At 48.9% G+C, this 24,183-nt stretch overlaps 1 protein-coding gene across 3 annotated transcripts in view; it reads right to left on the bottom strand.

Moving 5' to 3' along the window:
• Positions 1–4,129: 4,129 nt before the first annotated feature.
• MFN2 (mitofusin 2) overlaps positions 4,130–24,183 on the bottom strand; it is a 29,264-nt gene continuing 9,210 nt past the window's right edge. For all 3 annotated transcript variants that reach the window (XM_080922051.1, XM_080922049.1, XM_080922050.1), the window contains 16 exons: positions 23,116–23,251; positions 19,396–19,558; positions 18,302–18,426; positions 17,051–17,159; positions 16,842–16,949; positions 15,512–15,665; positions 14,948–15,015; positions 14,702–14,823; positions 12,987–13,113; positions 12,563–12,667; positions 12,227–12,329; positions 11,052–11,272; positions 9,962–10,117; positions 8,734–8,930; positions 7,411–7,545; positions 4,130–5,956 (listed from right to left, as the gene is read on the bottom strand). In XM_080922051.1, coding sequence (XP_080778177.1) covers positions 5,887–5,956; positions 7,411–7,545; positions 8,734–8,930; positions 9,962–10,117; positions 11,052–11,272; positions 12,227–12,329; positions 12,563–12,667; positions 12,987–13,113; positions 14,702–14,823; positions 14,948–15,015; positions 15,512–15,665; positions 16,842–16,949; positions 17,051–17,159; positions 18,302–18,426; positions 19,396–19,558; positions 23,116–23,251 — 2,099 coding nt within the window. In that variant the 3' untranslated portion in view covers positions 4,130–5,886. The remainder of the gene's footprint in view (positions 5,957–7,410; positions 7,546–8,733; positions 8,931–9,961; positions 10,118–11,051; positions 11,273–12,226; positions 12,330–12,562; positions 12,668–12,986; positions 13,114–14,701; positions 14,824–14,947; positions 15,016–15,511; positions 15,666–16,841; positions 16,950–17,050; positions 17,160–18,301; positions 18,427–19,395; positions 19,559–23,115; positions 23,252–24,183) is intronic.

Below are 24,183 nucleotides of genomic sequence, written 5' to 3' on the forward strand. Positions count from 1 at the left end.
TTTTAAGGTTTACTTCAAACTAGGTTCTCCGGGTGTACTTCAAACTAGGTTTACTTCAAACCGGGTTGGGCGGTTGTGTGAATACGTGCCATGTTAGCCCAGCTTTCTATAGCACTTTAAGTCTTCGTGAAGTGTCTATTTTGTGCCAGAGACACTGGGAGGCAAAGATTCAAAAGGGTGGGGACAGAGAAAAACAACTCAGTGGGAAATTTACAATACAGATACCAAAAATCTGCTCCTGTAAGATATAAGCCAAAATTTAAGGTAGTCCAGGCTGGCCTCAAACTCGCTATCGTGAGGATCATTTTGAACTCCTTTCTAAGCCTGCAGCCTCTCCCCTAGTGCTGGAATTACAGGTGTGTACCAGCACGCCCAGTTTCTATGGTGCTGGGAATTGAGCCAGGGACTCTAGGCATAGAAGGGTTTTACCTTAGCTGCTCTCCCTTCTCCATGTCACAGAGGCAAAGCCAGCCTGCACCGGGAGGGGTCTTGGAGTACACTTGAAATAAGCATCTGCAGGGGCCTATTTACAGTTAGGTTTTCATCCAAGAAGTGAAGTTTACTGCTACATTTTAGGTTGCAAGTACCTATTCTATGCCTGGTTGGGGGCTCATGCAGCCGAAATAAAATGCCCTGGTGAGGACTGAGCATTTAAATCAATACAACTCGATGGGTGTGGTTGTGCACACTTAATCCTACCACACAGTAGGTAAGGGTCAGGCATCTTTGTGAACTCAAGGCCAGCTTGTAGTGAGCTCCAGGAAAACCATGGTGAGATACTGTCTCAATACAAACTGCTAGGTTATTTCTCCACTGGTTAAATAGCCAGTTAAAACCGGATTAGAACATATTAAAGGTAGGTTTATTAAATTCACTGTCCCCAGGAAAGGAGGCCAGGGAAGTGATCATGGGGTGGGAGGTTGGACAAGATACTGAGAGGAGAGAGAGGATTGGGAGAAAGGAGATGGAGGGAGAAAGAAAAACCAAGATGTCTGAATTACATAGGAAGGAGAGAGGGAAAGGGAGAAAGGGGAAGAGAGGAAGGGTGTCTTAGACTGGATTTCTATTCCTGCACAAACATCATGACCAAGAAGCAAGTTGGGGAGGAAAGGGTTTATTCAGCTTACACTTCCACACTGCTGTTCATCACCAAAGGAAGTCAGGACTGGAACCCAAGCAGGTCAGGAAGCAGGAGCTGATGCAGAGGCCATGGAGGGATGTCACTTACTGGCTTGCTTCCCATGGCTTGCTCAGCCTGCTTTCTTATAGAACCCAGGTCTACCAGCCCAGGGATGGCACCACCCACAATGGGCTGGGCCCTCCCCCCTTGATCACTAGTTGAGAAAATGCCTTACAGCTGAATTTCATGGAGGCATTTCCCCAACTGAGGCTCCTTTCTCTGTGATAACTCCAGCTGTGTCAAGTTGACACAAAACCAGCCAGTACAGCCTACTACAAAAAAGCTGCAGATGCCCAACACCCTGGAGTGGTATTTTATTGGTGATGGGATGAAAATGCTTAGGGAACTCAGAATGATAGGGTGGCTTTGTGTAAAGGCTACTTGTCTGCAGTGGAGGGGCCCGGAAGATGCACCCACACTACTAGGGCAATGAGGATGACTTTCGTCAGGGGTACCCAAGAGGGATGGAAGAGCTTTGTATTTAGCCTTCTCTGTATGGAGGACCTAACAGTGGGGTCTGTGGCTACTCAGCTGAATGACTTGGCAGAATTAACTTAAAAGCCAACAGCGGCTGGGTACAGACGATGGTTTGACTCCTACAGATCCTGTGACAATTGTCTCTCTCTCTCTCTACCTGTGAATATAAGCATCAGTTAAAAAGTTTAAATTCAGGGGGTTGCCCTTAAGTGGAGAACTAGAAGAGAGTCAACTTTTGCTTTCCTTTTTTCTTCTTTCAACATGGATTCTGGAGCCAGAGATGGGTTACCTTCCCAAGAGGTCCCTGAAGTGCCACAAACCCATAAAGATTCTTGCCACTGGTTGGTTGCATACATGAACTAGTTATAAGACCCTAAAGCTGAAGACGACTTTGAACCTAAAGCTGACTCCCTGCTGGCTGGCATTCATGGAAAGTGCTATGCAGGTTACTGTTGTCCAGGTTTCCACTCAGCTATGGACTCTCAATGTCATCAGCATTACAGGCAAGCGATAGGGGGTTGGTCTGCTGCTGCTCTGTAGTCAAATGCTAAATTCTATTTCCCAAGATCCGGTTTGCTCCAGGGTGAACGCATCCTCTTATATAAACCTTGCTCCCCAGTTTAAAACTACTGGTTAAATAAAACCAGTGATAGTCGATGTGTGTGTGTGTGGGGGGGGGGTTGAGGTGGGGATTGAGTTACAGGATTCACTATGCACATTGCCAGCCTGAAACTTGCTATGTATGAGTGACGGGTTGGGTCTCCTTGACACCCCAGCACTGGATGGTTAAAACCCCCACAGCCCTCTGTTCCCCTCTCCTTCTAGTGAGCAGATGGAACGGAGATGAATCTGGCCTTACCTGAGAATAATTAACTCTGCGCCCTTCCTTGTTAGCCACCACCCAGCAGCCATCAGTGGCAGCTTGCTAATGGCAGACCAACCCCTGCACTTGTGTACCAACCAGACTGTGTTTCTAGTTCAGGGGAGTGTGAGGGGCACATTTAAAAGCTGATGGGCTTAGGGAAATTAAGATTTGGATACAAAGGCAGACTCCACCCTCTACCCTTCACCTTCCTTTCCCCAATCAGCCTAAGATGCTAGGACATCAGCTAGTCTTATTTCTCTGAACTTCAATTCCCACAAAGTTGCTGAGCAAGCTGAATTCTCCAAGAACACTTGAATGTCCTATAACTGGGTCCACCCACAAGTTTCCAGGAGCTTTTGAGCTCTCCCAAAGTCCTGGATGGATAATGTGTAAACAGAATTGCTCTCCTGAAACAGACCAGAACAGCCCCAGCCTTTACAGAACCCTTCTACAGGGGAGACATGTGCACCATGACTGTTACAGGTCATGCTGTACACAAAGTAAGGGTATCAGTTCAGGACGAGGAAAGACAGATACTTGTAGATAAGCAGAAGTGTCAGGAAGAGAAGGAACCTGAATCTGAAGGACCAAGAACTAGGGCTTCTACCCTGGATGGGGCTCTGGAGTGTGACACGTGCTGAACACCAAGTGCAGAGGTCAGGTCATAAGAGGCAAGGGTGGGGGAAGAAGTAGTGCAGAGTAGCAGTAATGGAGGAGGAAGAGGAAGAGGTCAGGGTCTCAGATTCAGAAAGTAGCAGACTAGGGACAGCGTGTGTGATGGTGGGCTTGATGATCCATCAAGGTTGTAGCCTGGGAATCTGGGAGGGTGTAGTTACCATCGAGAGGCCAGACCAACGCCATCTTGGGACCAACCTCCATTCTAAAAGAAAAAGGGCCTGAGATGCACCCAAGTTCAGGAAGAACCACATAGCTTGTCTCTGGCCCACAGCCAAGAGTTATTCCCTAGCAACAGCCAATAAGGTTTAGTCTGGTAGTTCCGGATGTATTTTCAGATGGTTTGTGAGTGTTCATGGCTTTGCTTCAGTGCACCCACCAGTTTACAACAGTCATTCAATTAGATGCTTGCCAGGGTAGAAACCCCCTCACTTGCCCATCACTTCCTATAAAACCTTGTCCTGCTGAGGGCTCAGGGCTTCACCCTCCCAACCTGCAGCATCAGCGACAGGAACCCAAGCTCCAGCCTGAACAAAGAAGACCCTAGTGTGACTGCATCGGAATCCACTCCTTGGTTGTCTTTTGGGGTTCAAGAATGCTTCCTGATTAGGGACAACAGTATCACCTGAGTTCAGGGTTTCTGAAACACACAAGTGGGTGGGTAGGGGTGGAGCCTCAGTCAAGAGGACACATGCAGCAGGGAGAACCTACCAATGGCCTTTTCCACTCCCAAGGGCCCTTCAAACAAGAAAGGTCACAGGCAAGTTCTCAGGAGACCAAGTGAGGTGGCCCCTGAGTCACTGATATTGTACATGAGCATAGAAAGGTGGAGTCACAGAGAACTCTGTTCAGGACTGCTCCACATCTCCTGTGTGCGGAGACTGGCCATGTTCTTTCTTCTCACACCAGACCACTGCAAGGCAGAGAGCTCACACGGGTCACAACTGGGGCTTTATTTTTGTTTCCAATATGATCAGCAGAGATACAGGTAACCCAGGCAGTGCATCACCTACACAGACCAGAAGCAAACACAGTGTCTGGTGCCTTTTGCACCCCAGCAAAGGATCACACAATAATTAGCAGCAAGAAACTAAAGTGCTCTCTGCTAAATGTCTCTCAGATATAGGCTCTCCCTGGTGGTATAAATGAATCTTTACTTATATAAGCTCAAATTTTCATTCATTACTCAGGGGCTATACTGAAAAGAATCTGAGTTTATTCTACCCTCCCCCACCCCCAGAAAAGAACATAACACTCATTGGGATTACATGACACTGACTTGTCCTGACCCACTGAGATGACCCCATTTATCCAGCCTGGCAATACACTCACTAGGCCTTTCCACTACATGCTGACCTTGGCCAAGACCATCACTGTCCCAGTGAAACGGGCAGACTGAGGGGCGAGTGAACACGCAGACATGGCAGGAGAGGACATGGCCCATGGGGCACCCAACCAGCAGGACAGTGTCCCACAGAGATCTCTTGGTTGTGGGCTTCTGGGAGGGGTTGGAGCCCAATGGTTTATCTAAAGACATTCTTTCCCTGTCCTACAAAGGATTCATCACTCTAAAACTGCTTTTCTAAGACAATCAACCTTGGTAACTGGAATCCTCCCTGCTTTGACCATTACCAATTTCAACACTCAACAGTAAGTTCAATGTTGACATGAGGCCAAGCAAGCAGCGGGAGGCTTCAGGAGCAGGAGAGGGGAGGCTTGAGGGGTCGGGGCAGGGCAGGAGAACAGCTGCTGGGCTTCTCGTGCTGCTCTTAACCAGCTGCAGTATCGGCACAGGCCAGGCCAGAGAATGGTGGCCACAGGGAGCTTGTAGCAAGGCAGGGATGAGCTAAAATTAGCAAGCTGAGCCTCAGGTTTGTGAGCCCCTCAGTGCTAGGTCAGATAGAGACCTCTTCTGTACTAACCCGGCAGCTCCCATCTTCCACCATTCCTCCTGCTACATTCATTCGCCATCTGGAGCAACTAGCTCTTACTACTTACTAAACCAGGACTAACAGGCCAAGAGCTGAAGTAAGAGCAAGGAGGGAGGCAAGTCCCTTGTCATCACAGTGCCAGACGCCGACAGCACCACCACATCGGACACCCTAGTTCACATACCTTCTCCTGAGCTCTTACTTTGCTCTGGCTGGCAAGGGTCTCCGGCTTCCCACATAAGCTGGTTGAGTCTAGAGCCCAGGGTATGTTGAGCCTGGCCACCACGCACAACTGAGAGACTCTGCAAATGGGAAAAAGTGCTAAAGCTGAGGGCCAGATGTAAGATACTAGTTCTTCTGAGACAAACTTGGCAACTCCGGAAGTATCCTGAATGTTTCTGGAGAGTCCAGTCACCCCCAACACTGTCTCTCTGTAGGAGTGCTGCCTGATGCCTGTGAAGGCTCCTGCCAGTCATTCTGCAGGGTGCCATCCTGAGGAAGACCTTATCAAATGCAGTGACTTTCAACTGACTGAGCGTGGTGAGCAGACACAGACACATGCATGACTCCTTGGGGCTGAGCTGTCCAGTCCGTGTTGGTGTCCATTAGGGTATGAGCCGGGGGTCTTCCTGCAGGGGGTGGGGAGTAACTGGTACAAGACAGTGGGTGCTTTCCTTCTCTCTGCAGCGGCCAAGGACTAAAGCTGATGGGAGGTGCGGCCCTGCCTCTTCTCAGTGCAGGTCCGCCCTGGCCGCCCACTATCTGCTGGGCTGCAGGTACTGGTGTGTGAACATGTTGAGTTCGCTGTCCAACCAGCCAGCTTTATTCCTGCAAATACAAGATTACCATACAGATGGCTGCCAAGGCAGAACACACAAACCTATCTGAACCTTCATGCAATCCTTCCATAATGTATTTTCCTACTTTGAAAATGAGGGAAAAAAGGAGGTCACAAGCTGATGGGACAGAGCAAGGAAATTTTAAAGAGGTGAACTAAGACAGGATATCACTAAGTAGCGCAGGCTGGCCTGGAACTTACAGCCATCCACATGCCTCATCTTCCTATGTCCTCTGATTACAGGAGTGAACCACCACAGTGAGTTTTAGGTTTTTTTAGTTTGGCTACAGCCCAGAGCAAGTCTCAATCTCTGGAAGCCAGCTTTCTTGATTGACACATGAAGGTTTGGGTGTTAGCTCAGGCTATTTTTGTGGCTACAAGCAGCAACAGGCACTCTGTCTGAAGAGTCCCAGTGGAAGAGCAGGTTCTCCCTGGTGATGGGCAGAAGAGGCATATCTGCATAGGTCAGGCAAAGGAGGGAAAGTCCACTGATCTGTCAGGGATAGAGCTCAAACCCTCTGAGTACCTCTTTACTAGCTCTGTTCCCTGTGGGCCTCTGACATCAAGAGGTGGGGGCAAGAAGTGTAGGTCCCCATATACTGATGTTATCATGGCCTGAGGAGGCCAAGGACTTAAAATACTTCTATCTTCAGCAGTGGCTCATCTCACAGATAAAAGCCACAGGACACAGAAAATCTGAGAGAGTGCAGGGCCAGAACCCAGAACCAGGCTCCTTCAACTGATCCCCCTCCCAGCAAACTTCATAGTTCTACAGAGACCACCAACCCTGTTCCTGTGGAGAAGCCTGGGCTCCATGGAACCGGGAATGACTGACATGGTGGCGGCTCTCCCATGAGAGCAAGGAAACCAAAGTGCAGCCCACCTGCACCCCAAGTTCCCTTTGGCCAGTTCTTGTACAGCTGCAGACAAGGAACTCTGCTTCCATGGCTACCGATTTCCTACTAGAAAGCAGAGCTGAGGTGGGCATGGTGGCACACACCTTTAATCCCAGCTCTAGGTGGATCTCAGTGCATTTAAGACTAGCCTCATTCACATGGCAAGTTCCAGCCCAGCCAAGGCTACAAAGGAGCCTCTTAAACAGCAAAAACGGCAGCACTGATGAGCCACTCCTCTAGGGGTGACAAAAACTGAGTGAAACAGGTATGCCAAGTGCTGAAGCCCTATAGTTCAGAGGGCAACCTATGAGCTGTGACATCACAGCAGCACCTTACTCATTTCCTGGGTGTCATTATGCCCCATCCACTAGCCTTGAGGACAGCAGAACTCTATTACCTCCAGCACTAGCACTATCTATCCCACACGAAACAGCGCTGAGCAAACATCTCTCAAGACCTGAGTCCCCAGAGAGCGCCTGGTGTCCACACTGGAGACACCAGGTGGCAGACAAGCTCAAACTCCCACCATTCGGTCCTGGGCCACTCACCTGAGCAATTTGGCTTTGCTCTGAAGTGAATCCAGAGCCTCGACTTTCTTGTTCATGGCAGCAATTTCCTGCTCCAGATTATCTCGGGTGATGTCAACTTGCTGGCACAGATGAGCAAATGTCCCAGACAATTCCCTGAGGGGACAGAGGTTGATCAACTGGGCACATGGTGGTTTAGGCAGGATTCTTCTATTCATAGTTAAATTTAAATCTACCCAGAACCCAGAAGCAGCTGAGCTTACTCATATCTGCTCTGGCCTACAGCCCTGCTTTTTGGGATCCTTTCCACCTCTGCTGAAACCACAAATAGCTCCCAATGCTCACATCAAAGACACGGGCATCACCGCAGGAGGCACAGCATCCCAGTGGTGAGCCTAACCTGGACACAAGAGCCAGGATTCTAACTCTGACGCTCATCAGCTAAGTGACAAGGGACTCCTCTCCCTCACATCTGAGTCCAAGTTGCAATATCCTCCGGTGGGGGGGGGGGGGGGGAGAAAGACACCTGGGAAACAGAGACAGAGGCAATGCAGGGTAGCACAACTATGTGCCTTCTCCATGCTCCAAATGGAGCACTCACAGGTGCCCCTGACCCACAAAGGCACCAGGCTTTGGTTTAGGATCCAACAGCTTATGCCCTTCAAGGCATCTTTCTTCCTTGCTTGCTTTTTATTTCCTTTTTTTTTAAAGACAAATTCATGACTTAATTATTTATTTTATGTATACAAGTACTGTAGCTGTCTTGAGACACACCAGAAGAGGGCATCAGATCCCATTACAGATGGTTGTGAGCCATCATGTGGTTGCTGGGAATTGAACTCAGCACTCAGTGCTCTTAACTGCTGAGCCATCTCTCCAGCCATTTTCTTTTCTCTTTCTTTCCTTTTTCCTTTCTTTATGTACAGACAGGGTCTCACGTAGCCCAGTCTGGCTCCAAACTCCCTATATAGCCAAGGCTGATCCTCCTGCCTCCATTTCCTGAGTGCTAGACTATAGTGTTAAGACACCATACCTCATCTACATGATACTGGAGATCAGGCCCAGGGCTTCATGTATGCTAGGCAAGCACTCTGCCAACTTAGCTGCATTTCCAGCCCCAAAGCAACCTTTAAAATCTATGAAGCATGTCCCTGGTTCCCTCCTCTTCCAATGTCTTCCCATCTTGGGGCACTGGAGGCCTAGCCAACCTCAGCCTTGGACCCCTCTGTCACCCTTAGATGAAAAGCTGGCACTGCCCAGCCAAAGTCCTAGAGCCCATGATGCTAAGACCTAGGGGCTCTCAAGTCAGGCTAGTGTCTTCCCTCAGGCCCCTGGGTCACTCACTGCTGGACTTGGTGGCTGCAGTTAGAGCCGGTATAACTGATGATGAGCTGCAGCTTCTCACTGGCGTATTCTACAAACTGGCGTTTGAAGGCCCTCTCCTTGGCTTTGGTGGTCCAGGTCAGCCGCTCGTAGACATACAGGAGGCCATACAATCCAAAGGAGAGGGCGATGAGTCTCCAGCCCACTGCCTTCCATACCTGTAAAGATGCATGGTCAGTCTGGAGCGGAGTCTGTGACCCCAGTGAGGTACGAGGACAGGGACTGTCCAGGACTGCAGTGGGAAGTGAGAAAAGCTGGGTGTCAGTCACAGGACATAACACAATGCCCCGAGATAGGTGAGATTTGTTCTGTATTTTTAAGTGCTAGGAATGGAATACAGGGCTGGCACATGTTGGGCAAGTTCTCTCCTGCTGAGCTTTCAACCCCAAGCTGAGAAACAGGCTTTTTAAGGAGAAACACAGATAATCCAAAGTAATGGCTTATTGTGATGGCAACAAGAGTCAGAATTTGGCATCCCACCTCACAGACTGGAGCTCAGCTTCAGGGCTCCTTTCATCCACGGTCCTAGTGTATACGCTTGGGACACGGGGTAAGTTTAATCCACAGGCTGTATAGCTAGGTAAACAAGATGCTATAAAGGGGTCTATGGATGGTCAGTGCTATAGAACATGGCTCTCTTCTAGACCACAATCTGTGGAAAAGCCACAGAGGGCAACTCTCGGCCTGGAGGAGGGGCCTCGGCCTATCCATCTTGTACTATATGCTGGAAAAGCAACTCCAGACAGTGTATGTGACACTCACCCTCTGCCAAGGCTCTGCTTCTCCACAGTCTACAAAAGGGCATGAGAGCTGGCCAACACCATGTGAGGGACTGTGGCTAAAGAGTGTCTTGAGTCACAACAAGGTAAGCCCCACAGAAATCAGAGATGGCCAGCTGCTCCTCAGAGCCAAGGTCAGAGCCATCCAGAGGCAGGAGAGGGAAGTTCAAGGGCCAGGTGGACCTCTTCCTTCTTAACCTGTTTCCTACTGACTGTGGAAGAAGAGGCCTCAGTGCCAGATGGGGAGAGTTCAAACTAGCTATAGGTTTCTGAAAGCCATAGGCAGGAAATGGAAGAATATCCTATTAGTATGTGAAAGGGCCCTGCCCGTCCAGCTCCCCAGAGCAGAAACACTCACCGAGCCCCCCAGGCCTCTCCCACTGCCCCTTCCCCAAGCAAGTGTCACTGACCACTCCTCCGACCACGAGAATGCCCATGGAGGTCCTAGATGTCAGAGAGGCCAGGCCAGTAACCATGGAGACCATGAGCTCCTCCTGCGTGAGGGAGCCCTGTGGCAAGGGTGGCATGCTGGGGTTGGCAGGTGTCAGAGGGAGAGGACGCTGAACCTGATGAGAGATGACAAAAGTATGAGAAGAATGTTGCAAGTCTGTCATCCAGGCAGCACTGCACAAGTAGGACACGGACCAAGCAAAAGGCACAAGAGAGAATGAGCCTGTGTGCACCACAGTGGGACGTCTGCCTCCTAGGTGAGCACTGGGCATGCCACAGGGTAAGCCTGACTACTGGGCTTGTGCCAGCAGGTCCGGTACTAAAAGCAGTAATTTAAGCACACATGTGAATGTGTGTGTGTGTGTGTGTGTGTGTGTGTGTGTGTGTATGGGGATGGGTGTCCTTCCCTACAGCCTTCTGTGTTAACACAAGAGTCTCAATGAACTGGAGCTGTGTCAGCAGGGCCGACACACTGCGAGAACAAGCAGCCCCCAAACTGCTGAGCCAGCCATCTCACCAGCTCCTAATGTAGTTTTAGTCTAAAAATCTAATCATGTATTTTATTCTAAAGATCTTTTTAAAGTTTTTTTCTAAATGTTAAAGCAGTGGTTTGTAGTGTTTTAAATTCTCTCCCCACTGCCCCAATACAGTGTCGAGGATTATATCCAAACCTAAACTCCAAGTGATCTGTTCTGAAGAGCATATATTTAAACAAGCACTAGAAAAACACTCAGAACTTTGGTTTTCCAGGACAGGTTTTCTCTGTGCAATAGTCCTGACTGGCTACAACTCACTTTGTCAAGCAGGCTGGCCTCACACTTACAGAGATCTGCCTGACCCTGCCTTCAAAGCCCTGGGATTAAAGGTGTGCGTCACCACCGCTCGGCCAGCCCTCGGCACTTATAATTAGGACAAGACCAAGTTGGCAACGGCAACAGTTCCGACCAGTGCCCTGATGCCTCTGCCCTAAGGACCCCAGCAGTAGACTGACTGCCGTATCTGGTGGCAGGGTGATCTCCCATGCCGTGCCAGGGGAAAGGAGCTACTTGCCTGATCATTGTAGCCCAGCAAGGCCCGGCGGCTATTCTTAGGGCCCAGAAACCTGTTCACTAGCATAGTCCATCCAAGGGAGAAGTGGAACTCGATGTCCTCCTGAAAGTCAGCACACAGCTTGTCACAGTTCAGGTCATAGCTGAGGGAGAAACACTGCCGAGGGACCAGCATGTCTATCTGATTCCGCACAGACACAGGAAGAAGGGGCTTCAAGCCGTCTGTCAGGGGCAAAGCAGGGAGAGAGGGCACCAACTCAGGCCTGTGTCACACCAGGGCCGCCCAACCTCAGGCACACGATCCACACCGGCTGCCAAGGACACTACAGCTCTGTGCAGAAACTATACTTGGCTGGTCAGCTGGTGGGACTGGATGACAGGTCGCCTTCCCAAACCTGCCAAGAGTCATGTCAAAGTCTCAGCTTATATACTGTCCCCTGTGGCAACCCAAGTATGGGTTGCCCAACTCCATACAGAATGAATTCAGGATGCACACCCAGAAGCTGAAAACAGTGAATTAAATCACTATCGGGGTAACAGATAAGGAAAGGTCATCCTAGTTGATTTATTATTTTTAATTAGATGTATGTATATCTAGGGCTGTGTGTGCACATGGTGCCGAAGCATATGGAGTCAGGGGCATATGGAGTCAGGGGCATATGGAGTCAGGGGCACATGGAGTCAGGGGCATATGGAGTCAGGAGTATATAAAGTCAGGAGTATATGGAAATCAAGGCATATGAAGTCAGGGACATATGGAGTCAGGGGCATATGGAAATCAAGGCATATGGAGTCAGGAGCATATGAAGTCAGGAGTATATGACGTATGGAGCATAAGAAGTCCGGGTAGATGAAGTCAGGGGCATATGGAGTCAGGGGCATATGGAGTCAGGGACATATGGAGTCAGGAGTATATGGAAATCAAGGCATATGACGTATGGAGCATAAGAAGTCCGGGTAGATGAAGTCAGGGGCCTATGAAGTCAGGGCATAGGATCTCCTGGATGAATCCGAAGGTCCGGCAGTTATAAACCTTTGTGACATGGGTTCTGGGAACCAAACTCAGGTCCTCTGTGAAGGCAGTACACACTCTCAACACACTGAACTATTTCTCTAGACATCCCCTCAGCTTGGATATGGCAGCCCCACAGACTCCAGGTCCCTTGTGGCACTAACCTATCATGTCCTGCTGCATAGTCTGCAGTGAATTGGCGATGGCTGTGGAGCAGCGGTCAGTCATGTTCCGGCCCAGGCCTTCCTCTATATGGTGGTGCAGTTCCTGCCTCCAGAAAAGAAGGGTTATGAGAAGAGGCACCACCAGCAGGAGTCTGTGGGCATGTTCAACCAGACCTCCCCTGCCAGCTGACCAAAGCAGCAGAGGAAGCTTGGACCTCATGTCCCTGGCTGTCACTTCCACTCAAGGACCCTGAGACTGAGCAACTTAGGCTGAGCTGCAGTCTCCATGGTGACTCTGCCCAGTGGTCTGTCTAGAGTGCAGGCTGCTTCACTCACATTCTTATAAACCTTGAGGACAACTGGGGATGGGTGGAAGTCCATCTGGTACTCGTCAACCAGCACAGAGAGGCGTCTGATCTCTTCAGCCATGGCTGTGGACACCTGCAGCCAAGGGAGGGCACAGTTAGTATCAGGACTGAGCTTTGCTTCTGCAGAGGAGGCTGCAGCTAACTACACACCTGTCCCCACACCCTACAGTCTCCCCAGCTCCTCTTGATTTGAAGCCATAGAGGTAAAAGAAAATGGGCAATCAAAGTGGCCCTGGAAGGCGGCCCAGGGAAAACTGTTATTCTTGAATTAGGGCCACAGAAAGCTTCCTAGAAAGCCGGGGAATCCCCAGGTGTCTTGCTCTTGGTATTTGCTGCCACTGAATTTGACTTTGAGTACAAGTGTCCACACAGAGCTTGATCTTCATTCTCACCTGCCTTTCCACTTCCTCTGTAATCTGCTTAATTCGTAGCTTATAGTCTTGAGCCAGGAGCTCCAGCTGCTTGTCAATAAATCTCAGCCGGTCTTGCCGCTCTTCCCGCATTTCAAGACAATAAACCCTGATAATAAACAAAAGTACTGCTTAGAAACCCATGTCCCAACAAGACCAAGCAGAGGAGCCAAAGGAAGCTGAGAAGCACCGCTCTGTCCTGCCGCTCATTCCTCAGGCTCCCATTAGGAGGAGGGATGGAGACAGAGAAGAGACAGCTCTGTAATATGGGGAAAGACTACTTGACAACCCAGCTCGATGGCTCAGCAGATCAAACACCTGTTGTCAAGCCTTGTTCAGTCCCTGGAGCCCAGGTGAAGGTGGAAGGAGGTCTCATTTTACAAAGCTGCCCTCTGACCTCCGTGCATGTGCCATGTCAAAGCAAAAGAATGTTCCACTTGTCCAGGAATTGGGAAATGAAATTAAAATAAAGATACTATCAGACACCTCAGGGGATGGCTCTGTTTCAACTATAGTGAGAGCTACGGAAATGAGAGGTCGTCCAGGCAGGAGCAGCAGATGCTCTGGAGAGAACTCATGACAAACTGAGTCACTGGGTAAAAGGACACGATCAGTTCCCAGCACCCCTGTCAAATGTCCCAACAAGAACTCAGGGGAAGGAAACCAGGATGGGTGGCAAAAGCAGCAGCTACCCTGTCAACACAGGTAGTTCATGCCTCAACACGTGTGGCGTGTGCCCAGCAGCCTACAGTCTTTTTGTGATCTCCTCCGGAAGTACCTTGAATTTTGGGTAATGGGGCACACAAACCCACTGTCACCCGAGGACTGGGTAGGACCACAGAACCAAGGTTATTTAACTCCTTCTCTGTTCTAACTTAGGCCAACACTGTTGAGTCTCACCAGTAGAAGTGAATAGTGTGATTCTCTGGGCTTTTCTGTACTTTAATTTTATCAATTCTTTTTCTTTTTTTTGTTTTTTTGAAGCAAGATTCCATGCACACTATGCTGGCCTCAAACTTTCTGTATAACCAAGAATGACACTGAACTTCTGATCCTCCAATATCTTGACTCCATCCATCTCTAAGATGCTGAGATTATAGGTTGTCACTACCACAGCCAGTATGTCTGTATTGGAGATGAGTTCAAGGGTTCCTACAGACTAGATAAGATTATACAAACTGAACATATCTGTACCCCAGCATATTTTAATGTCCCTTTGGTCCCAGCATTCATGAGACAGAAATAGATCTGAATTCAAGGATACCTGGTCTACACAGAGAGGTTGGGCCTGCCAGAGATGCACAGTAAATCCTGTCTCAAAAATAAACAGATAGACAGACAGGTTCAGGTGAGATGTGGTATATTGGGGTGGGGTCCTGAGGCAATAAAATCTTAAGTTCAAGACTAACCTGGACTACATGGTAAGAATCTATTGGAAATAAAACAAAACAAAATCCTGGGCACAGGCTGTAACCCGGTAGTCAAGTGCTTTTCTAGCTGGTATAAGGCCTCAGTTCTGAACCCTGTACTATTGAAAATTAAAAACAAACACAAAAGCCAAGACCTCCATCAAAGAGCCTGCCTTACTGTACAGGCTGGGTGGGATGATGAGATACCAGTGGCCCTCCTGCGGCCTAGGCATGAGCCCATGGACTCAGCTCAGCAGTAGGGGTCTGATCATACGTGTGGACTCTCACCGCTGCTCCTGAGCTGCAATGTGCAGGGAATCCATGATGAGACGAACGGCCTCTGCAATCTGTTTGGCCCGGACTGTGTGCTGCTCAAATTTGGTCTTTACTGCAGACTGGGAAATGCACTCCTGTAACAGACAGAGGGACTGAGGGAGGAGGCCATCACCTCCAAGGGCTAGGGTGTCCTTTCACAGCCAGGCTACAGAGAGCTTGGAAGGACAGAAGTACCACATACCAGAATCAAAGACTTACCTCAAACCGCCTCTCGAAATTCTGAAACTCAAACATCCTCACTTGAAAACCTTCTGCAAGAGCGCCGCCTAGAAGAATGGCAGTGTGGATGAGAAAACTGGGGAGAGCCCTTACTTTTCTAGCCCTGTGACCCAAAACACCTGCCAAAGAGCAACTTAAGGGAGGAAGGGAGACCTTTTCTGGCTCTCAGTCTGAGGGGATACAGTAGGTCAGGGCAGGAAAGGAACAGCAGCAGGAACTTGAAGTTGCTTGCCCATACCTCACTGGGCACAGACACAGAAACGGGGGCTCAGCTGCTTTCCCCTTTTTAATCAGGCTGGGACTCAGCCCATGACATGGTGCAGCTCATGTTCAAGAAGAGTCATTCCTTCTCAGGCAATCCTTTCTGGTAATCCCTCAAAGATATGCCCAGGGCAAGTCTCCTAAGTGCCTCTAAGGAACAAGAACCTCCCTCCAAGCTCTGCTCTCTACCTTACCGACAGACCAGTTTCCACCAACAGACCCATTAAGACACTCAACTTTTTAAATACCAAGTAAAAGGAAGCCATCAGCTCTCATAGTTACCTCCTTCTGGCATGCCCTGGGCTTTCTGGACCCTAGCACTGAGCACCTCCTTGGCAGACACAAAGAAGATCCGGTCTCCAGCCTGAGCTCGATCCACCACTCCCAGCTCATCCACCAGAAAGCTGGTACAGCGTTCCATGTGCTGCCGCCGCACCTGGAACAGACAGACGGATGTGCATGAGCAAGGCAGTGGTGGGGAAACCCAATCCACAGGCTCTACGAGCACCAGGGACAAATGCTGAAACAATGGAAGGTCATACACCGCCATCTCTGCTCAGGATTCACCATCTCCCCAGCTCCTCTCTGGGGGTTCCTGAGGTACAGAACAGACCCCCAGACTGCCTCAAGTTTTGAAAGTCAGCCTAGTATTGTTCTTTGGTGTCCCAGAAGGAGAGGAACCTAAAATTCCTCCATGCTGACAAGCCAAGCCTCCCAGAACCTTGATTTATAAACAAGTAGGCACCAGTGGGCAGTCCCAGCTCCATATACTAGGCTGGACTGGTAGAATTTAAAAGGATTAAGAGACTCTGCAGACACTCAAGAGGCAGGCATAAGTGGATCTCTATAAGTTCAAGGCTGGCCTGGTCTACAAGTCCTGTACAGCCAGGACTACACAGAAAAACAACAAAAGAAGCCTTCATGGATACCCACCATCTGTCAGGCACTGTGAGAGGATCCCATTACTCCTCAGACGTGGAGACCAAAGCTCTACTGCTGAGCTCCAGTGCATTTGGACCCACAAACCCCTTTCCTTTTAGTTCACACAAAATTAGAGCGAGGAGCTGTACTAAAAACCTCCTAGCCTTCATTCTCTTTAAGCTTCTTTCCCAAATGTCTTCACTTATTTATTTACCCTTTACTTAATTTACGTAATGTATGTGGGTACACTGTATCTGTCTTCACACACACCAGAAGAGGGCATCAGATCTCATTACAGATGGTTGTGAGCCACCATGTGGTTGCTGTTATTACTCAGGACCTCTGGAAGAGTAGTCAGTGCTCTTAATCACTGAGCCATCCCTCCAGCACCCCCCCCCGCCCCCAATGTCTTTCTGAAGCCTGTTTCTATGTGTACTGAACTTTTGTCAATCAGTTACTGGCATAAGCAAAAACAAAAGACAAAAACAAGCATGGTAGGGATGCTCTTTTGACCTAGAAATCAGGGAAAGGAAAGGAAAGTGAATGGAAGGGGACGGGAATGAGTAAAGCCACCAGCAAATAAATACATGGGCACTCTTTAGCACTGACTTTAACTGAGGAAAGCCACTAGATCTGAGTGGTCAGTGTTCATTGCTCATGGTGGTCTCCAAACGCCCAGAGAGACACCCACCTCCTCCATGTACTCAGGCTCCGAGGCAGACGCATCCCAGCGGTTGTTGAGGATGAAGATGTTGGGCCGGGAGAGACGCTCACTCACTTTGTGGAAGAACTGCTTCTCCTAAACAAGGGCAGGACCCTGATGGAGGAGGGGGCCTGCCAACGCAGGCCCCACTAGCCACCTGTTCAGCAGGCCCAGGGACAAAGCGAAAGAAGAGTTACCGTCTGCATCAGCGTGGACTCTGAGTTGGCCACCAGCACAAACACATCAGCATCCAGGCAAAACTTATCAATCCAGCTGTCCAGCTCCGTGGTGACATCGATCCCAGGACTGGTGGTGACAGATGCAAATCAGTATGGTCAAGCATAGGGCATAAGACCCCAGTGTGTATAGCTCTGGGACTTGCAAAGTGGCCAGGTGTGGGAGGGGAAGGAGATCTCTACTTCCAGTCCCTGTCCTCCCAGGGATGTCCACTGAGGGATGCTGAGTTTGTTTTTAGCACCTATCACTTTTTTTCCTTGGTCTTTCAGATCAGGGTTTTTCTACACAGCCCTGGCTGTGCTGGAACTCACTCTGTAAACAAGGGTGACCTGGAACTCAGGCATCCACCTGCCTCTGCCTTCCAAATGATGGGAACAAAGGTGTGGACCACCTGGCACCTATCACTTTTATGAGAATATAATGACCTGTAGCCCTCCACCTCTCTAGAGATGTGATTACAGGCATCTACTGCCGTGCCCCACTCTCAAGTTTGTATCTGAGGTCAGGTACCGCACAAGGCCACAGTACTGGGTTTGTTTGTTTGTTTGTTTTTGGTATAGGGGTAATATGTCCAAAAGGCAGGGCAAAGCACTCCTCCAAGAGGAACAAAATGCCCACATATGCTACTCAAAATACACACACACACACACACACACACACACACACACACACGCCATCAGCCTTCCCAGAACCAATGTCAGAGGATTGCTAAGGTCCAGTCAGCCAAAAGCGTTTCAGGCAAAGGCAAACAGAATGATTAAACAGGTCCTAAACTGTCTCAGGCTATGGTCTTTACAGTATTATATTTTGGTGTTCCAGAAAGAAAGGAAGTAAGCCTAAATCTGCTTGCACAAATCTCCCAAAGCCTTGTTTTATAGAACAAGTGGGTGCTTGGACTGGCAGAACCCAAACATACTGCCTGGCATGTAGGGCAGCCTCCCTGCTCCCCCATCCCCACTTCTAAGTGCCCCTCCTAGCTCTCGAACAACCCACTCCTGGGACATCTGCAGGACACTGATGCCAATGGGGACAATAAGCAACCAGCCCCTGGAAGAAATCCAAGAGGCACAAGGATTTGGTTAAGCTATCTGAAAGGCACCAGTACTTAAACAGAGCAAAGAGAGAACACAGGAACCCTAAACCTGAATCACTGAGAAATGGAGACTTGGTACCCTCTGACCAGACTTCTAGGAGCATGTCTCCCCTCTCACCTGTCCATCAGCACGAGGTCATCCTTCAGAAGCGGACATTTGGAGTTGGGCCACATCACACTCACCAGGCTGCCTGCATGCAGCTGCTCATCCTGATGGAGGGCATGGGCAAGCTGGTTCACGGTCTGATGGTGGAAGAAAGAAATAAATATCAGGCTAGAAGTGTCATCAGCTGGGAGATCTCCTGTGTCACCTCTACAACACAACAGTCCGGGACGACTGACCAACAAGGGCTGACCAACAATTAATTAATTCAAGGGCTGGAGAGATGGCTCAGTGGTTAAAAGCACTGACTGCTCTTCCAGAGGACCTGAATTAGATTCCCAGCACCAGTATGGCAGCTCACAACTGTAATTCCAGTTCCGGGAGACCTAATACCCTCCTGGATGGACTCTGTGTACACCAGGCATCTATGTAGCACAGACATATAAGGCAGGCACTTACACAGATAAAATAATACTTTTTCTAAAGACTCATTAATTTTTTATGTGTGTGTGTGTGTGTGTGTGTGTGTGTGTGTGTGTGTGTATAGGCATCCACAGAGGCCAGAGAAAGGGTGTTGGATCCTGGAGCCAGAGTCACAGGAGGCTGTGAGACCTGACAGTGCTGGAGACTGAACTCTGAAAGAGAAACCATCTCTCCAGTGCCCTTTCTCTCACTGCATGTGTCACTAAGAACCAGCCTTTTGCACTCCCCTTTAAGCCTCTTTCTCAAACATCACCCTGAAGCTTCGCTTATTCTGCAATGGTTAATTTCCTATGAGTAAAGATGCGCACCTGGCTCCAAGGAGAGCACAGCTGTGTCTCAGGAAATGAGAGGGCACCAGTGGCTGGCTGCTGCGGGGGACTCCAGAGCACTCAGGAACCCTCCGGCACGCCCAGAAGAGCGTATGTGCTCCCTCCCTGCCAGCTCACTCTGCCTCTCACCCTCTGGGCCCTTGTTCTTGGTGCCCCACTCTGACCCTCCCGGATAGTCTCAAATCCTCCACAAAGGTCATAAGCATGGGGGTTGGGTGAGTCTTGTGACACTGATGTTACAAGTCACAACTATACTCACTGCCACCCACGGTAGAGAGCTGGCCTGGCAGCACCCACCTTGACACTCTTCTTTTCTTCCGAGCCCTCAGTGAGGAGGAAGGCCTCGTGGCCATCTGTGCCCCCGACCCGTAGGAAGCAATTGGTGGTATGGCCAATCCCAGATGGCAGAACCTTGTCCCAGAGCATGGCATTGATCACGGTGCTCTTCCCATTGCTCGTCCTAGGAAGAAACAACAGAGGTCATAAGCAACAAAGCCTAGGCTGTCACACTATTGTGTCTAGCCTAAGGTACCAGAGTCTTGTTCTCTGCTATGCCAATGGTGCCCAGGCGGCACTGAAAGGAAGGCTATGTGTTTATTAAGCTGGTCAGGAAAATACCCCTCAGCCTGAACCTGTTATGTTCTCATCACTGCAGAACAACCTGCAGGCAGCTCACGGGCCGGGAGCACACTGATGGAGACTGCCTACTTCCAAAGTAAACAGTGCTCTCCCTAAACCATGGTCCCTGCCCCAGGGTTGTCCTGTCCAAATGACCCCATGTCCTTGCTTCCCCACACTGAGCCTGCTTTGTGGCTATTTTCCTGTTATGCTCCTCCTCACACATGAAGCCCCACTTCTCAGGCCCACCAGTGCCAGGCAAAAGGGAAGCTTCCTTTGGTGTTTTAGTTAACGTAACCTTCTTGCAAACAGCTCTACTTCCAGACTTTTCCTCTCCAAGCCTCTGTGCTAAAAACACTCTCTCACTCTGCATGGCAATCCTCAGCAGCACACAGCTTCAGAGCCACAGTTTCCATGTGCACAGTGACTGGGGTAGGCACTAGCACCCAGGTGAGGGCCAGGCCACACCTTCCAGGAGAGGATGAAGAAACAACAGGCCAGAGAAGCTGAAGGCATACGTGAGATCACAAGTCAGCAGGAGTAGGACTTGAGAGACAGTGCCTACTCTACAGTACCACTGCGTGCCAAGCATCTGTCTGTCCTACCTAAAGACATTTTAATTTGTTTTTGACGTGGGTTGGCTTCAAACTCCACATGGAGGATGAACTTACGCTTCCAACCCCCTGCTGCCACCTTCGGAGTGCTGGGACTGTAGGTGTGTATGCCGTCATGCTGGGCCCCAGGGCTTCATGCATACCACACAAGCGCTTACAGAACTGAAACACACCTCAGCTTTGGGTGTTGCTTTTAGTGCCTGATTCTCCTTATAATATTTAAAATCTTAAAACAAAGGGAAACTTCAGCAGTTACTGTTTAGATATGATACCAGATAGGGAAAGAGTCCAGGACACATCAAATAAAGGATTGGACACCAAAGGATATAACTGACAAAGTGGAAAGGTAACCCAAAGAATGGCTAAGATTTACAAATACACAGGATATACTTAAAGGGCTGGAGACAAAGATGGCTCAGTGCAGTGCTCTCAACCTTCCTAATGTTGCAGTCCAATACACTTCATGTTGTGGTGACCCCAACCATAAAACCATTTCTGTTGCTACTTTATAACTGTAATTTTACTACTGGTATGAATCACAATGTAAATATCTGTGTTTTCTGATGGTCCTACGTGACCCCTGAAAAAGGGTCACTCAACCCCCAAAGGAGTCACCACCCACTGGCTCAGTGGCTAAGACCTTACACTGCTCTTAGAGAACCCAGGCTCTGTCCATGTTGGACAGCTCACAGCTGTCTGTAACTCCAGACAGTGGGATCTAATGTCACCTGCCTGTACTGAGACCCATACTTCCGCATATAATCATAAACACAGTGAAAAATAACCCTCTGGAGAAAACCCACAGTATATTTAAAAGCTCCTACAATGCCACAATAACCTAAAGAACAACCTAACTAAGGAACAGACATTTCTCCAGTCAACACATGAAAAGCGTCTAAACACTATTAAGCATGCTGGGAGACCAACGGAGTTTCCAGCGCTTAGGTAGTGGCAGGACGGGAGCCCAGGAGCTGAAGACCTGTCTGGGCAGCAGAGTAAGGCCCTCATCTCCAAAAACAAAGAATCCCACATTAGGCTGTGACTTCCCACAGAGGCATGGCTGCTATCCCAACAGAGAACTGTGCCGACAAGGATGTGCAGAGATGTACTAGGTGCACTGCTGGGACACGGAACAGCAGTGCAGCTGCTGAGGAAAAGCAGGACAGAACGACAGTATTCTCCATCAATCCCACTTCCAGGTACACACCCAAAGGAACCAGAAGCAGGGACCAGAAAGAACATCTACACAACATACACAGTGACATTATCTGTTACCATCAAAAAGCCAAAGCAACCCGGATGCTCATGGAGAGGAACAAGTCAAATACAAAGAAATCGTCAGCCTTAGAAAAAAAGGAGCTGGGCTGGGGAGATCCCCAGAACTCATGTAAGAGGCAGGGAGGTGTGGCAACCACTGCACTCCCAGCTCTCCAACCCCTGGGGCAACCTGGCTCCCTAGACAAGATGGACTTAGCCATCTCTGGTTTTAGTGAGAACCTGCCTCAATAAAGTAGAGAGCAACTGAGGAAGACACACAACATCAACAATCACCAGCCCACATACACAACACCACACACATACATACACAGAGCAAATTCTGACACATGCTACAACCTGGACCACCAGCCGTGAGGACACAAGTCCGTAACTGAATGAGAAACACTGCTGGATACAATGACAAATGTCTTTAATCCTAGCTCTCAGGAGACAGAGGTAGGAGGATCTCTGTGAGTTTGAGACCAACCTAGTTTACAGAGCCCGGCTACACAGATCACCCTGTCTCAAAACAACCAACCTCCAGAAAATACTATATGATTGATTCCATGTATGTGGTATCTAGAGCAGCAAATTCTTCATCAACTTTAGGCTTCCTAGTTAGAATTAAGTATAAGCAAATGCCAACACTCAGGAGTCTGAGCTGAGATGACCACAATAAAGGCTGCAAGGGCTGAGGTGAGTGGAGATCGGAAAGCCGGTATTTACTAGGAACCATTTCTGATCCCCGTGATGAAAGGCTCTGGGAGCAGCTGCACAGCAAGCAAGCATCACTGGCTTCTCAACAGGGACACACAGCTCCTAATGGCTCAGCCAGCAGCCATGCACAGCTCAGTGACAGACAGAGAGCTAGTCCAGCATGTGTGAGGCCCTGGGCTCCAACCTCCATTAAGTTATCACAATTAAAAAATAAAAAATAAGAAGACCTGGAGAGATAATCCAGTGGGTAAAAAACATTTACTGCCAATCCAGACAATTGAATTTGATCTGCAGACTCATAAGACAGGCGAAAACTGACTCTCATAAGCTTTTTTTTTCTCCAAAGAATCTTTATTTTATGTTCTTTTTTTAAGATAAAGTTGGATCTTTTATTTATTTATTTATTTATTTATTTATTTATTTATTTATTATAAGTACACTGTCACTGTCTTCAGACACACCAAAAGAGGGCATCAGATCCCAATACAGATGGTTGTGAGCCACCATGTGGTTGCTGGAAATTGAACTCAGAACCTCCGGAAGAGCAATCAGTGCTCCTAACCACTGAGCCATCTCTCCAGCCCATCTCATAAGCTGTCTTGACCTTCACACATCTCCAACAAATAAATAAAAATTAATTTAAAAAGAAAATAAAGCTCTAGGTGATAATGGTGATCCCAGCACTCTGGAAAGCAGAGACAGGCAGATAGATGTCTGTGAGTTCAAGGCCAGCCTGGTCTGCTCCTCACCTGTATGCACTGCAGCCCCCACACCAGGAAAAGAAGAAGCAGAGAGGGCTTCAATTACTCACCGGCCAAAAAAAGCCACCTTCATGTGCCGCCTGGCCAGCACCTCGCTGATGCCCCTGACCTTGGACAGGTACCCTTTGACATCCAGGACCTGCTCTTCCGTGGTAACTGGGTCCAGTTCTGCATTCCTGTGGGTGTCTAGAGAGCAGACAACAGTGGGTGAGGGTGTGGCTGGAGGAGCTCCAGACTGACAGTCTCCCTTGTTCCCAGGTCTTCATCTCCAGCACAAGACCACCTCTGCTGACTCCCTGTTCCATTTTAAGGTGGAACACCCAGACTTCATACTGTGGTCCTACTGTGTGGCAGCTATGAACAGACTGAAAAGTAAGACTTATAGGGAGGGATCCTCAACAATGCATCTTCTCTCAGAAAAACAGCAACTTCCATGAGTTTAAAATTTTTAAAAGCTCAAATGCCACGTGCTGGGTGAGTACCTGAACATGACATTTCAGTGCTTTGTGAAAAGATTTATTTATGACACACTGGGAGAGGGCATCAGATCCAATTACAGATGGTTATGACCTCAGAATTGAACTCATGGACTCTGGAAGAGCAACCAGTCCTCTTAACCACTGAGCCATCTCACCGACCCCAATACTTTTTCTTAGAAAATAAAAAAACTCGGTGTGCACACGTGTACAATGAGGAGTTTCATGTGAGGTCAAAGGACAAATTTTGGAGTCAACTCTGCCCTCCTGCCTTCACCTGGGTTCCATGAATCTAATTCAGGTAATGAGATTTGCTCAGTAAGTGCCTTTGCCTGCCAAGCCATCTCAACAGCCCTGTTTTTTCTTTTTAGATTTTATTTATTTATTTTTATGTTTATCAGTATTTTATTTTCACGTGTTGGGCACCACATCTGTGCCTGGTGCCTCTCAAGGTGAGACAAAGGCATCAGATCCCCGGGAACTAGGGTTTCAGATGGTTATGAGGCACCATCTAGGTGCTGAGACCCAAACTAGACTACAAAGCAGCCAGTGTTGCTAACCCCTGAGCCATCCCTCCTGCCATCAGCAACAACACTTCTCAGTGTTTACAAAGCACTCACATACCAGGCACAGTTATGGTCA

This window comes from Micromys minutus (genome assembly GCF_963924665.1).
Source record: "Micromys minutus genome assembly, chromosome: 9".
Lineage (NCBI taxonomy): Eukaryota > Metazoa > Chordata > Mammalia > Rodentia > Muridae > Micromys > Micromys minutus.